Source organism: Nematolebias whitei, chromosome 16 (assembly GCF_014905685.2).
Source record: "Nematolebias whitei isolate Nwh7 chromosome 16, NemWhi1, whole genome shotgun sequence".
NCBI classification, from domain to species: Eukaryota; Metazoa; Chordata; class Actinopteri; order Cyprinodontiformes; family Rivulidae; genus Nematolebias; species Nematolebias whitei.
This window is the reverse complement of record NC_056513.1, coordinates 40,654,946-40,670,782: the sequence shown is the minus strand read 5'-3', so window position 1 is coordinate 40,670,782 and position 15,837 is coordinate 40,654,946. Positions and strand designations below refer to the sequence as shown.

General features: G+C 45.2%; 1 protein-coding gene across 1 annotated transcript in view; it reads right to left on the bottom strand.

Moving 5' to 3' along the window:
- Positions 1-15,837, bottom strand: part of myom2a (myomesin 2a) — a gene marked incomplete in the record, with an annotated part of 94,686 nt that overhangs the window by 3,719 nt on the left and 75,130 nt on the right. The window contains 7 exon segments of the mRNA XM_037689996.1: positions 275-380; positions 13,358-13,396; positions 13,484-13,571; positions 13,697-13,810; positions 13,948-14,015; positions 14,191-14,250; positions 14,466-14,610. Coding sequence (XP_037545924.1) covers positions 275-380; positions 13,358-13,396; positions 13,484-13,571; positions 13,697-13,810; positions 13,948-14,015; positions 14,191-14,250; positions 14,466-14,610 — 620 coding nt within the window.

The following is a 15,837-nucleotide window of genomic DNA, read 5'->3' as shown; positions in this document are numbered from 1 at the left end:
TTACTGCTGCTTTAAAGCAGGAGAGCTTGAACAACCTCAGCATTGTTTCTCTTTCAGGAAAATCTGCCTTTAAACAAGGCTTTAGCATAAAAAAGGCAAAATACCTGGAGTTCTAAGTACTTTGAGTACTCTGGAATTTTAATCAGACTATCCCAAAACAATTTTGTGTGTAGGAACTTAGTTCAATACACCTTTAAACAGTTGAGAGACACTAAACATTTTAAAATCTGTAGCTTCATCTACTGATCTACTGGTGGTGTTAAAATAGATGTACTTGTGTTTCCAGACTGTCTTCATCTCCTCCGTATAGTAACTCATGTAGCACTGCAGTCTGATGCCCTCTGGAGTACACTGCATCACCAGGTCAGAAGCAGATGCACCTGAGACAAACAGAACATTCAGTCAGAGACAACCTTCTGAAAGTAAAAAGGTCTCATGCTTGAGAAAGGCTGAGTCAAAGTCAATCTGTGTAATCAAAAAAGACCAACTGTCTCTAACATGTGGACATTTTCACCATTACAAAGTACAGCATGGAGCCGAGGGTCACGTGAAGACGGAAGTGTAGTTCTTTATGAAGCCAATCCATAAATATTGTAGAGCCTTTATGTGACTGGTTTGGCTAAATTTCCACTACAATTTTCAGCTCCCTACTCCTCCAGGCAGCTTTAGAAACTATAGAACCTCATGAAAACATACAACTTGATCAGGAGCAGCCTTTTGTAGCAGTATGTCATATGACGCAGAGAAAATTTGTAAAAAACTGCAAAAGATGTTCAAGTACACAACAATAGGATTTTGGTGAGTAATAAAATCATAACATTTTTCTCAGTGGAAATAATGCTCAGTTTTTAAAAGCAGGGTCAGTCCAAGTTTGTAAGAGGCCCTAAAGGCAGAGTTTCATTTTAGATCTCTTCTTAAGTTAAACCCACTCTTCACCAGTGGTGGGATGTAACTAAGTACAAGTACTTCGTTACTGTACTTAAGTACATTTTTCATGTATCTGTACGTTACTTAAGTAGAGTTAAACATGGGTACTTTTGACTTTTACTCACTACATTTTACATTAAGTGTCTGTACTTTCTACTACACACTACATGCCTATAATGCGTTGTGTTACAAGTTACATTCACGTTGCAGTTTTTTTATTTGTTCATTAGTTTGAAAGTAACCAGTGAGGGGAGTTGGTCCATTGAATCACTGCAAAGAGAGCAGGTAACGTTAGACCCGCCTTCAAGAAGACCTGGACCAGTGACGTTGTATATTCTAGTTTATACGTCATTGAGCTGGGTGCACCCACAGCACCACTAACACACCCAGACTGGATTCCACCGTGGAGAGTCAGCCAGAAGATACGCACCACCATGCGCCTTATTGAAAGATTATTGAAAGACTTTTGCCCTCCCTGGGCTGCCACCTTACCATGGTGGAGGGGTTTGAGTGTCCCAATGATCCTAGGAGCTATGCTGTCGGGGGCTTCACGCCCTTAGTAGGGTCACCCAAGGCAGACAGGTCCTAGGTGAGGGACCAGACAAAGTGCAGCCCAAACACCCCTATGATGAGCAAAATAAATGGACTTGATGTTCCCTCGCTTGGACGTGGGTCACTGGGGCCCCACTCTGGAGCCAGGCCTGGAGGTGGGGCACGCGGGCGAGCACCTGGTGGCCGGGCTTTTACCCATGGAGCTCGGTCAGGCACAGCCCGAAGAGGAGACATGGGTCCCCCTTCCCATGGGCTCACCACCTGTGGGAGGGGCCAAAGGGGTCAGGTGCAATGTGGGACGGGGACCCTGGCGGTCTGATCCTCAGCTACAGAAGCTGGCTATTGGGACGTGGAATGTCACCTCACTGGTGGGGAAGGAGCCTGAGCTGGTGTGTGAGGCTGAGAGGTTACGGTGAGAAATAGTCGGACTCACCTCTACGCATGGCTCTGACTCTGTAACCAGTTTCCTTGAGAGGGGTTAGACACTCTTCCACTCTGGAGTTGCCCCTGGTGAGAGGCACCAAGCAGGAGTGGGCATACTTATTGCCCAATACTTATTGTGTGTTGGGTTCACCCCGGTGAATGAGAGAGTAGCCTCCCTCTGCCTACGTGTGGACTGATGGGTTCTGACTGTCATCTGTGCTTATGCACCAAACGGCAGTTCAGATTATCCACCCTTTTTGGAGTCCTTGGAGGGGGTACTGGAAAGTGCACCTCCTGGGGACTCCCTTGTTCTGCTGGGGGAATTCAATGCTCACGTGGGTAATGACAGTGAAACCTGGAGGGGTGTGGTTGGGAGGAATGGCCCACTGATCTGAACACGAGTGGTGTTCTGTTGTTGGACTTCTGTGCTCGTCATGGATTGTCCATAACAAACACCATGTTCACGCATAAGGGTGTCCATATGTGCTCTTGGCACCAGGACACCCTAGGCCGAAGTTTGATGATCGACTTAGTCATTGTCTCATCTGATCTGCGGCCACATGTCTTGGACACTCGGGTGAAGAGAGGGGTGAAGCTGTCCACTGATCACTACCTGGTGGTGAGTTGGCTCCGATGGTGGGGGAAGATGCCGGTCAGACCTGGCAGGCCCAAACGTATTGTGAGGGTTTGCTGGGAGTGTCTGGCAGAGTCTTCTGTGAGACAGAGATTTAACTCCCACCTCCGGGAGAACTTTGAACATGTTCCGGGGGAGATAGGGGACATTGAGTGCGCGTGGGACATGTTCCATGCCTCTATTGTCGAGGTGGCTTACCAGAGCTGCGGCCACAAGGTTGTCAGTGCCTGTTGTGGCGGCAACCCTCGAACCTGGTGGTGGACACCGGTAGTGAGGGATGCTGTCAGGCTGAAGAAGGAGTCCTATTGGGCCTTTTTGGCCTGTGGGACCCCGGAAGCAGCTGATGGGTACCGGCAGTCCAAGCGACATGCGACTTGGGTGGTCGCTGAGGCAAAAATTCTGGCATGGGAGGAGTTCGGAGAGGCCATGGAGAATGACTTCTGCATGGCTTCGAGGTGATTCTGGTTAGGGATGGGCCCGATCCGATCCAGTATAGGTATCGGCCTCCGATACCAGCATAATTTACGTATCGGATTTTTCCGAACCACCTGCCGACATTTCTGATTCATGATGCAAGTTGGCTTCAAACTACGGAATGGATTTCCTGAACGGCGGCATGTCTCATGAACCCAGAGTAATAAGACCCGCCTCACATTCAGGAAATCCAGTTCATAGTTTGCAGCCAGCTACAACGTGAGGGCTGAGTTTATCAGCACTGTGGCTAACGGCTAACAAACTTTTCATCTAAACATGTCTGCTGTGTGGAAGTATTTAACACTAGAAACACCACAAAACAAGACAGCAACGTGCAATGTCTGCAGAGCCATAGCACCACATTAAACCGTGGTAGTTAGTTTTATGTTGGACATTCGAGCTCCGTGGCTTTAGCGGGGCACTACTCTTTGGTCAAATCGAAAGAGGCGACTCAACCCCGGCCAGCCGCGTCCAATCTGCCCCGCTCAGTCTGCCCGTCTCTGAGGACGGACAGACTAAGCCCGGCTGCCCCAAATCAGGCTGCCTGCTTCGGACTGAAGAAGAAGAAGACATCGCTGAAACCACGGAGCTCAAATGTTTACAGAGAAGTTGCTAAGCTTCATCATAATTAATGACCAACCACTATCAGTTGTAGAAAACGAAGGATTTTTCAGCTTGATCCTTGCAGCCAAGATATAGTTTACCCTCCAGGAGATATTTATCAGTAAAACAGTAGACAATCATAAAAAACGTATGATTTGAAAATTATATATTAAAAACAAAAACAGCTACATTATAAAGTGATGTAAAATACTAAAATCAGGAACATGTCTATTGGTTTATGCCATGAACTTAGCAGATGTTTGAAGCCATTTAACATTTAATTTAATTTAATTCATTTATTCATTCATTTAAATGAAACAAAAAAAAAATCAAAAAGAAAACATTGAATGAAAAGAGTGCAGAAAGAAGAAAAAAAATCTTATATCTGCCCCTTAATTAAAAAAAAAAAAAAAAAAATAAACAATCACTTAAATTAATCACTTTAATATCCACTTTAAAGCTAGGAATAAAAAGAAACATGTTTTGTGTTAGCAGAATTTTATTCTAACTTTAAAACTTATCCAACATTAATAAAACTTACTTCAAGTTGCCTTTTTGGACATGCATGCATATATTTGTACAAAGTGTACTTGAGAGGACATTATTACAGCTCCATATAAAATCAATGATTATCATGATATCGGAACTGGATCGGTATCGGCCGATATTCAGATCTAGGTATCGGGATCGGATCGGAAGTAAAAAAAGGGGATCGGTGCATCCCTAATTCTGGTCCACCATCCGGCATCTCAGGGAAGGAAAGCGGTACAACACCAACACTGTTTATAGTGGGGGTGGTGTGCTGCTGAACTCAACTTGGGATGTCGTGGGTTGGTGGGCAGAATACTTTGAAGACCTCCTCAATCCCACCGGCATGTCTTCCACTGAGGAAGCGGAGCCTGGGGACTCTGGGTCGGGCCTTCACTCTCTGGTGCTGAGGTCACCCAGGTGGTTAAAAAGCTCCTCGGTGGCAGGGCCCCAGGGGTGTATGAGATTCGCCCGGAGTTCCTTAAGGCTCTGGATGTTGTAGGGTTGTGTTGGCTTACGCGACTCTGCAATATTGCGTGGACATCAGGGGAAGTTCCCCTGTATTGGCAGTCCGGGGTGGTGGTCCCCCTATTCAAAAAGGGGGACCATAGAGTGTGTTCCAACCACAGGGGGATCACGCTCTTAAGCCTCCCTGGTAAGGAATATTCGGGGGTTCTGGAGAGGAGGGTCCATCGGATAGTCGAACCTCGGATTCAGGAGGAGCAGTGCGGCTTTCGTTCTGGCCGTGGAACACTGGACCAGCTCTACACTTTCAGCAGGGTCCTGGAGGGTGTGTGGGAATTTGCCGAACCTGTCTACATGTGCTTTGTGGACTTGGAGAAGGCGTTCGACCGCGTCCCTCGGGGAACCCTGTGGGGGGTACTCTGGGAGTATGAGGTACCAGGCCCTTTGGTACGGGTTGTTAGGTCCCTGTATGACCAGTGTCGGAGCCTGGTCCGCATTGCCAGCAGTAAGTCGGGCTCGTTCCTGGTGAGAGTTGGACTCCGCCAAGGTTGCCCTTTGTCACCGATTCTGTTCATAACTTTTAAGGATAGAATTTCTAGGCACAGCCAAGGTGTTGAAGGGATCCGTTTTGGTGGCCTTAGGATCGCGTCTCTGATTTTTACAGATGATGTGGTCCTATTGGCTTCATCAAATCGTGAGCTACAGCTTTTGCTGGAGCGGTTCGCAGCCGAGTGCGACACAGCCAGGATGAAGATCAGTTCCTCCAAATCCAAGGCCATGGTCTTGAGCCGGAAAAAGGTAGAGTTCAATCTGGTCCTCTGGACATTCAAAAAAAAAAAAAAAAAAACCAAAGCAAATAAATGTAGAAACGTTTCGTCTCTCATCCGAAAGACTTCCTCAGTCTGAGGTGCTATATTCAGCTCAGTCTCTTAAATAGCACCTTCTCAGAGTGGATCAACTAGTTTGCTGCTGACAACCAAAACCAGCTGCTCACATGATCAAGAAGGACCATCAGCCTAACAATGGATCATTAGCACCCCGATGGCTGTTTACTATTCACAGGTGGTTGAGTGATACTAGCAATAACAGAATTGTAAGAAGGGGACAGTTAAACCTGGAGGCCTCCACCCCTGTTTAATGATGGACAATTTCTTTTCACAAAGATGGCCTCCTTTACTCCTCTCTCAAACCATCGTTACTCTCTGTCCAGGATGTGAACATCTTCATCCCTGAAAGAGTGACCGCTGGCCTGGAGATGAGTGTAGACCGCAGAATCCTGGCCTGATGATGTTGATCTTCTGTGCTGGTCCATCCTTTTGGCCAGTGGCTGTTTAGTTACCCTGATGCAAGACTGATCACGGCCCTCCTGACACTGAACAGCATACACAACATTACTCTGTTTGTGCCGGGGGACTGGATCTTTGGGATGAACCAGTCTTTGCCGTAATGTATTTTGGGGTTTAAAATCCACTGGGACGTTGTGTTTAGAAAATAAATGTCTCAGTTTCTCTGATACCCTCTCAACATACGGAATGACCACTGGTCTGGGTTCCTCCTTTTCACCTGATGGCTGACTGGTGACTAAAAAACGAACAAAACACAAATACTCCGAACACCATCAGCAGAGGTGGATTGCAAGCTATGTACACGGGCGCCATCTTACCGGAAGTTCCGGAAGAATCACAAGTCCAAGTGTGAACTGTGTCACAGAGTAAACACAATAAAAATATGTATTATCTGCAGCATTGTTCATTAAAATGGAACAACACTATTAATGTATTACAGAAAATATACATATGGTAGACACACTTAATGATATTGTAGACCACTGAATTAGATAATATATTCACCAAGTACTTTTACTTTTAATAATAAAGTACTCATTTACTTTTACTTAAGTAAAAACGTTAATGTGGTACTTCTACTCTTACTAGAAAACATTTTTGTCTATTTTTACTTTTACTTAAGTACAGTGTTTGAGTACTTTCTCTGTAAGGATCCTGCCCTGCACCCTGCCTTTCTCTCTCCTCATCACTCCTAATTGGCTCCAGCTGCAGATGATCAGCTCAACACCCAGGAGGAGTATAAGAAGATTCAGGAACCACTCTGCAGGCGCTGGGACATTGCCTACCAACGGTAGTTGTGTTCTGGCCAGTTCTCAGTGATATTAGTAAAGACTAATATTGTGTTTTTTCCTCTGCGCCTCCACAAAGTTTGGACGAGCTAATTCAGTTAGCCACTCGTGTTGATAATCAACTACAAGAACGAAGGTGGGAGATAGACTACGATTCCCAGAATTCGCCTACTTCCGGTTTTCCCTCCACATCAAAACGTCGTACTGTTTGCAATAAAAGAGACTACGTTTCCTAGAGTTCCACTGCTTCCGGTTTTCATTCCACACTGAGACAACTACCTGCATTAATGTTAGAATACAAACCCGACTCAGAACCAGAACCGATGCAGTTGGGTCGCACTCGCCTCTCTCCAGAAGAGAGACGAAGAAGAATGAACAATAAAGCTTGTATCTATTGTGGTGAACAAGGACATTTCATTGCTCGTTGCCCGCTTTTGGGAAACAGCCCCTCTCACCAATAAAGCAGGAGATATTGGTGAGAAACTCTTCTTCTTCTCCTGCCTCCCGCTTGGAACTCAACACCACCATTATCGTTGATAGAGAAAGTAAATCTGTTGTTGCTCTAGTGGACTCTGGGGCCGAGCAGAACCTCATTAGCCAGGACTTGGTGGAGCTCCTATCCATCCCCACACAACTTCTCCCCACGCCACTTACAATGGCCGGACTAACAGGTCAAAAGTTCGCTTCGGTGTTTAAGAAGACTGTACCAGTACACCTCATGATCTCCGGGAACCATCATCAACACAGTGAGTTCTTTGTATTCGAGTCACCTGTTACACAGCTTGTCTTAGGTTTTCCTTGGCTCAAAGATCACAACCCCATAATTAACTGGAGGGTTAAAAGAATAGAACAGTGGAGTCCACACTGTTTAATGGACTGTTTAAGAACTGCTGTTCCTTCCACTATTAAACATCCTGAGGCACCTGATCCAGTCGATTTGTCTAAAATTCCTAGTGTTTACCATGACCTTGCCCCTGCATTTAGTAAACAAAAGGCCCTGTCATTACCATCGCACCGTCCTTATGACTGTGCTATTGATTTACTACCAGGGGCTCCTCTTCCTTCTAGCCGCCTTTACAATTGTCTGGTCCAGAACGTGACTCTATGAAAGAATATATCTCTGAATCATTGAACTCTGGAATAATTCGTCCCTCCACCTCTCCTGTTGGTGCAGGATTTTTCTTTGTGGCTAAGAAAGACAAGACTTTACGTCCCTGCATAGACTACAGAGGATTAAATCAGATCACGATTAAAAACAAATATCCCTTACCCCTAATAGACTCTATCCATGAACAACTACACTCTGCCAAGATATTCTCCAAATTAGACCTGCGTAACGCCTATCACCTCGTTCGAATCAAGGAAGGTGATGAGTGGAAGACAGCATTTAAGACACCACTGTGACACTTTGAGTACCTAGTCATGCCATTTGGTCTCACCAATGCCCCGGCAATTTTTCAGACACTGGTTAATGACATTTTAAGAGACTTTTTGAACATTTTTGTATTTGTGTATCTGGATGACATATTGATCTACTCACGGGATGAGGAGCAACACGTTCACCACGTCAGGACTGTCTTACAACGATTGTATGAGAACCAACTGTACGTTAAGGCCGAAAAGTGTGATTTTCATGTTCAATCTGTCTCCTTTTTGGGCTTTATTTTTGAAGGAGGACAATACCACACAGACCCTGAAAAAACTAAGGCAGTGGTGGAATGGCCAACACCTGAGACACGTAAACAGCTGCAGCGATTTCTGGGCTTTGCGAACTTCTACCGTAGGTTCATCAAGAACTACAGCAGGATTGCTGCTCCTCTCACCCAATTGACCTCCACCCTGCAGACTTTTAAGTGGACTCATGAGGCAGAAACGGCTTTTGGTGAGCTAAAAATACTTTTTTCCTCTACCCCCATTCTTTGTCACCCCGATCCCAAGATTCAGATGCTTCTGACACTGGAGTAGGAGCTGTTTTGTCTCAGAGATCTCCTGTTGACCACAAAGTGCACCCCTGTGCGTTTTTCTCTCGACGCCTTTCCTCTGCTGAACAAAATTATGACGTAGGCAACCGTGAGCTCCTTGCTGTCAAGCTGGCCTTGGAGGAGTGGCGACACTGGCTCGAGGGCACAGACACACCATTCCTCATTTGGACTGATCATAAGAACCTTACCTATCTCCGCGAGGCCAGGAGATTAAACCCTAGACAAGCTAGATGGTCGTTATTTTTTACAAGATTTAACTTTGTACTGACTTTCAGACCCGGCTCAAAAAATGTGAAGCCAGACGCCCTCTCTCGTCAGTTCTCACCACCAGAGGACACCGAACAAGAGCCAAACATTCTTCCCTCATCCTGTGTGGTCGGTTCGTTGACCTGGTCCATCGAAAAAGACATCTTAGAGGCCCAGAAGTCCGAACCTGATCCTGGGACAGGCCCTGCTGGCACTATGTTTGTACCCACCAGTATTAAGACTAAGGTACTCAACTGGCTCCACACTCACAAGATCTCTTGTCACCCAGGTGTTGCTCGCATGTTAGCTCTGACTAAGAGACACTTTTGGTGGCCCTCCATGAACGAGGATGTAAAGGATTACGTAGCCGCTTGCCCCACGTGTGCCAGAAGTAAGACTGGTAACCAGCCTCCTGCTGGAAAACTACAGCCACTCCCCACGCCTAGCTGCCCATGGTCCCATATATCTTTAGACTTTGTTACTGGGCTGCCCCCCTCTGATGGTAAAACTGCTATTCTCACTGTCATTGACAGATTTTCTAAAGCTGCTCATTTCGTTCCGTTACCCCAGCTTCCCTCGGCCTTGGAGACAGCCCAGCTGTTGGTCCAACATGTTTTTCGAGTTCACGGCATCCCATCGGACATCGTTTCTGACAGAGGACCCCAGTTCATATCACAGGTATGGAAGAACTTTTGTAATTCCTTAGGGGCCTCTGTCAGCCTAACATCGGGTTACCACCCACAGTCCAATGGGCAGGCCGAAAGGGCAAATCAGAAATTAGAGGCTGCCCTCAGGTGTGTGGTGGAGGACAACCCCTCCACATGGAGCCAACATCTGGTATGGGTGGAGTATGCCCACAACACCCACACATCATCTGCTACTGGTTTGTCTCCATTTGAAGCCTCCCTTGGTTACGCTCCACCGTTGTTTCCCAGTCAAGAAGGTGATGTAGCAGTTCCTTCGGTGCAACATCATTTCAGGAGATGTCGTCGGGTCTGGCGCCAAGCTAAGCTCACCCTACTGCGCACAGCTGCCAAAAACAAGGAGATTGCAGATCGTCATCGATCTGCAGCCCCAGTTTACAAGGTCGGACAAAGAGTCTGGCTGTCGACCCAGAACATTCACCTCAAGGACACCCCACGTAAGTTGGCTCCCCGCTTCATTGGCCCCTTTAGCATCACACGTATCCTGAGTCCTACGGCAGTCAGACTCCAGCTACCTGCATCTATGCGGATTCATCCCACCTTCCACGTGTCTCAACTCAAGCCCATTGTGGAAAGCCCACTGTGCCCTCCTACCGACCTCCCTCTGCCCCCCCGTCTCATTGACAACCATCCAGCCTTCACGGTCCGCCGCATCCTGGACGTTCGGCGCCGGGGGCGGGGGTTCCAGTATTTGGTCAACTGGGAGGGTTATGGTCCAGAGGAGCGCTCTTGGATCCTGAGGTCCTTCATCTTGGACCCCAGCCTCATCACCACATTCTTCAGGGCACACCCAGAGAAGCGCTTCAGGTCGCCGGGAGGCGACTCTTGAGGGGAGGGTAATGTAAGGATCCTGCCCTGCACCCTGCCTTTCTCTCTCCTCATCACTCCTAATTGGCTCCAGCTGCAGATGATCAGTACACCCAGGAGGAGTAGAAGAAGATTCAGGAACCACTCTGCAGGCGCTGGGACATTGCCTACCAACGGTAGTTGTGTTCTGGCCATTTCTCAGTGATATTAGTAAAGCCTAATATTGTGTTTTTTCCTCTGCGCTTCCTCAGAGTTTGGATCTTGCTGTACCTGCCCTGCCTGAGTTCCACATGAATTGTGACTCCTCCTGCCTAGCTCCAATTGCTGGATGCCTTCCACCACTTGCCTCAATCTACTCGTTGCTTCACCTTGTGCCACTGGACACCATCTGTATAATACCTTCTCCTGCTTCACACTGTAAGAATAAATCTACAAGATATATTCCCATTCAACCGCAGCCCTTTAAATCATCGCTCTCTCTCCAGGTGTTCCCGTTCCCCTCATTCATATTGTATATATCACCAACCTGTAAATAAACACTTTAAACTATTATATGAGTCCTGGTATCTGTTCGGTCCTGATCTTTCATTCTGGGTACACTGCAATCATTACATTCTCCACCACTGCTCTTCACCACATCAGTAACATCTGTTTATGTTTTGTGACTTGACTTGACTTTATGTTGCCTTTCAGAATCAGAATCAGAATCAGAATGCCTTTATTGTCATTATACACAAGTACAATGAAATTAACAGCCACTCCTTTTTCCAGTGCAAAAACATGCTTAAGAAAAACACACACTAAAAGTATAAAAATGTAACGCAATATAGATATAATAGCACTATGAAAGTGAAAAATACAAGTATTTCACAATTATATTGCACATTATGGATATTAGTGAGGTAGTTAAGGTGGTTGAGAGTATGAAATGTCAGTAGTATTGCACAGTAGAAGTCCAGGGGTTTGGGAGGTTAGATTATTAAATTAGTGCATGTGAGTTCAGTGTGGTGATGGCTTTCAGGAAAAAAACTGTTCTTGAATCTGTTTGTTCATGTTTTGATGCACCTGTAGCGCTTCCCTGAAGGTAGCGAGTCAAACAGTTCAAAACCCGGATGTGAACAGTCCTTGATTATTCTTTCTGCTCTGTTGAGGCAGCGTGATGTGTAAATGTCCATCAGGGAGGGGAGAGGGCAGCCAGTTATCTTTTGTGCTGTCTTGACTACTCTCTGAAGCCTCTCCCTGTCAGCCAGGGTGCAGCTGCCGTACCATACTGAGATACAGTATGTCAGCAGGCTCTCCATGGACGAGTGGTAGGTCAGCAGCAATTTGGTGTTCAGGTTGTGCTTCTTAAGGACTCTTAAGAAGTGTAGTCTCTGCTGAACCTTCTTGATGACTGCTGTGGTGTTCTCTCTCCAGTTAAGGTGTAAAATATACTCTAATATACTCTAAAGTCCCAATCCAAAATTAAAAATTCAAAACGTCAAAAAAAAAAAAACTAAAAAGATGAGAAAAAAAGAGTGGTACCACTAAAAATCCCCAAAAGGAAAAGTAAAGTTCAGATCTCACCGGGAGCGTCTTTCTTTCCCCTCAGTGGCGTCCTCTTACACCAGACGGCGTTTCCTGGGTGCAAGCTCTGATCCAGTTTCTAAAACGCTCGATCTGTGGCGCTGGGACGAACTTTGATGGTCGTTTATGTCTTTTCTTTGATTTTTTACTTCTTTTAAACATTCAATCAAGTCAAGTCTCCCGCTGCACAGATCTGACGGTGCACGTCTTCCTCTCCGGTTGCGCTCCCGCGCCGACGCACACGCCCCTTTTTATTTGCTAATTTCAACCACACCTACACCCATCATGATAAGGCCCAAAATCAGTTTTAAAAAGTGGAAATTCTGAATCATTTTAACAATGAAATAACAGCAACTGTTCAACAAAACAGTTTGATACATTTACCATTTAATGTATTTATTCAGAGAGAAACAAACATAGGAGTTATGTTACAATGGTCAGCAGAGATATGGACACCAAGAAATCGGAAAGTGTGAACCCTCTCCACACACTCGTCATCGATGTAAAGGGGGGCTAGGTTGGTGCTGTGCTTCCTGAAATCAATAATCACCTCCTTGTTTTTTTATATTCAGAGCCAGGTTTTTCTCTGAGCACCAGGTTGCTAGCTCCAGGACCTCCTGTCTGTAAAATGTCTCATCTCCCTTAGAGATTAGTCCGACCACTGTGGTGTCATCAGCAAACTTGATGATGAGGTTGCTGTTGTGGGTCGGGCTGCACTCATGGGTGTAGAGACAGTACAGCAGGGGGCTCAGCACACAGCCCACTTTACTTCAATGGTTGTGTATTTAACACTCGTTTTTAGTTTCCATAATAAATCTGTGAACTTCCTGAGCTCAGAAGCTGCAATGGTCCAATCAAAGAACCTGAACCTGGCAAAATGATCTGTTGGGGTAATTTCTGGTTTCCTTCTTGGATTTGAAGCCAGAGCCTGCTAGCCAAGGGCAGTCACAAACAGAGCTTGTGAAGAAGAGGAGATGCTCCACAGTGGGAAACAGCTGATATGTCTACCTTGTTTCATTCATAAAAAAGGTTAAATTGTGTCATCTGGACAAGTTTCTTTAAGGGGGAAATGTTTTGTCTTTCATCTGAAAGACTTCATCAGTCTGACGCCTGCCAACCAGATCTGTCCCATAAACTTTGTTCCATTATGAACAAAATATGGGTTCATGAGCTTAGCCAATCATTCAGTTCTTACTTGGGGTTTACACAACATCCAAACTTTTTTGGAATTGGGTTCATAATTATGGCTTTGTGGTGCGTTGCATACACTGTTTGAACGGAACAAGAGAGTTTGGTTTAAAACAATACTCACCAGCAATGTGGGCAATGCCATTGATAATGTCATCAAACACTGAATGAAAGAAGGAAACTGTGTTAAATACATCACGACTACTAAAAGAACATTAAACCGTTGTCTTGATGTGAATCATGAATGCACCTTTGCCTGAAACGTCAAACACAGAAGTGTCCTTTCCTCTGTCGTCACTGAGCACAGCCTTGTAAACACCTTGATCTTTCCTGGAGAACTAAATAAATACCAGCAAGCAGAAGGATTGCGCTACTTCAGAAACATTTTGGAAGTTAAACAGCTGAAATGCAATAGTTATTATTTTACATTTGTTTATGGCTACATTGTGATGGATATTTGTACCAGAGGGAGAGGAAGAGCACAAGCTCCAGACATGACGTTGGGGGGAGTCTCCGGAACAATCTCTTCATCCTCTTTGTACCAGTGGAAAGCACTTTCCTTCTTCACATTAGCCACCTAACACACACAGGACAGAAATGAGCACACAGACAAAATAACAATGCTGATCAGTGACCCAATGCAATAAAAAATGAAAACACAACTGACATGCAAGCTCATAGAACAAACCACCTGTGAGGGTGTGGTTTTGTTACCTTACAGGCGAGTAGAACGGTACAATCCTCAGTGACTGTGAAATACAGATACTCAGAGAAATGTGGACCTTAAGAGATGAAAAGATAAATGAACTTTTAGGAAGGTCAGACTTGAGTTAAATCTAAAACAACTCATCATTAATTTGTAATATCCAGTAGAATGTACATTATTAAATTATTATCTTAAAATATAGAAAGTGAAACTGAACACTGTGTGTGTTTGTGTGCTGAGTGTTTTTGTACCTTGCTTCCGGATGTGCTCCTTTCTCTGAAACTCGGCCTCCTTCAGAGCAGCTTTGAACACTGCAAACACAACAGAAATCATTGAGCCAATAAAAGTTGAAATAATGTCAGAAGTCAGACAGGATATTACTTTCAATTTAATTTAATTCTGAACAACACCAAAAATGACAAGTTGACACTTTTCACACACCACATGTGCATTGCTTAGACACAAACAGGATCAATAAACGTATTACTCATCAGTGAACTGCTGTGTAAAGTTTAAACAGTGTTACCATCTCCCACCAGCACCAGTGAGCTCTGGGTTTTGGCCTTGCCGTCATGGATCTGGACTGTGTATGTGCCCTCGTTGGCTCTGGTGAAATGATCCACGGTCATCTGGATCACACCAGAAGCCACATCGTGGCTGATCTTCTGACCCTGAGAGGAAGAAGAAAATTACACTCAGAATATGTCTTCAATATTTCTTATTACTGTTGATCAGCTGTCACTGCGAATACACTGGTTTGTGGATCCCTATAAACAGGAGAACTTCCACCAAGTTTTGCATATACAGAAAATTAGTGACAAAGACAAATAATAATGTTGCACTTTTACAGACTAAAGGCTCCTGAAAATACCACAAAGTTTATACAATTTACAATTATTGAAGAATGTGTGGTGATACATGTGTTCGTACCATGATGGTTCAGCACCACCATTTCAATGAACTTGAAAATGAGTAACGAGTAGTAACGAGTGATCACCGCCCCTAGAGCAGCCACATGCTTTATTTGAATGTATTTTGCAAACAGCTACAGCAGAAAAAAAGCTAAATAAAACCCTATCCACCTTATTCCTGGGGGCGCTACTGTATAAATGATTCTGGTACAACTTCCTGTCAGACAGGAAATAGCAGTAAGCATTGGTTAACCATGGTAGCAGAGCATGGACTGCAGTTTACTTGAAAGGAATTTGTATTCAGTTCAGCAGATAAAACTCTGTTTTTGTTTTGTTTACATTTATTTAACAACCATAAAGTTTACTAAAATAGCCGTGCTGCATTCAGGTACCTGTTGTGTTCAGGGCTGCAGAACACAACACTTTTCAGAGAAGCTGCTGAAAATGGAGGTTCGCTTGATCTAGACCAATATACATCCTCAGTTCTGGGTTACATTAGTACATGTACTGACACCGTCTCCACTATCAGAAATGTTAAAAGCTACCCAAAGAGAAAACCTTGGCTGAATGCAGAGGTGCGTACCCTGCTGGAAGCCAGGAACACTGCCTTCAGGTCTGGAAACTCAGAGGAGCTGAGTAGGACAAGGAAAGAGCTGGTTGCTGGTATTAAGAGGGCCAAGGCCACATATGCACAGAGGATTGAGGGTCAATTCATCTCACAAGAACCTCGGAGCATGTGGAGGGGCATTAAGTGCATAACAGATTATAAAGGAAGGAGCGAACAATGCCCCAAAGACCCATCTCTGCCTGATGCCCTCAACAAGTTCTATGCACGCTTTGAAGACCCGAACAGACCACCCAGCACCAGACTCACCTCGCCACCGGATGAAGAGCATCTCAGCGTGACCTCAGCAGAAGTACGGAGTACCTTCAGGAGGACTAATCCGCACAAAGCAACTGGCCCAGACAACATCCCCGGAAAAGTGT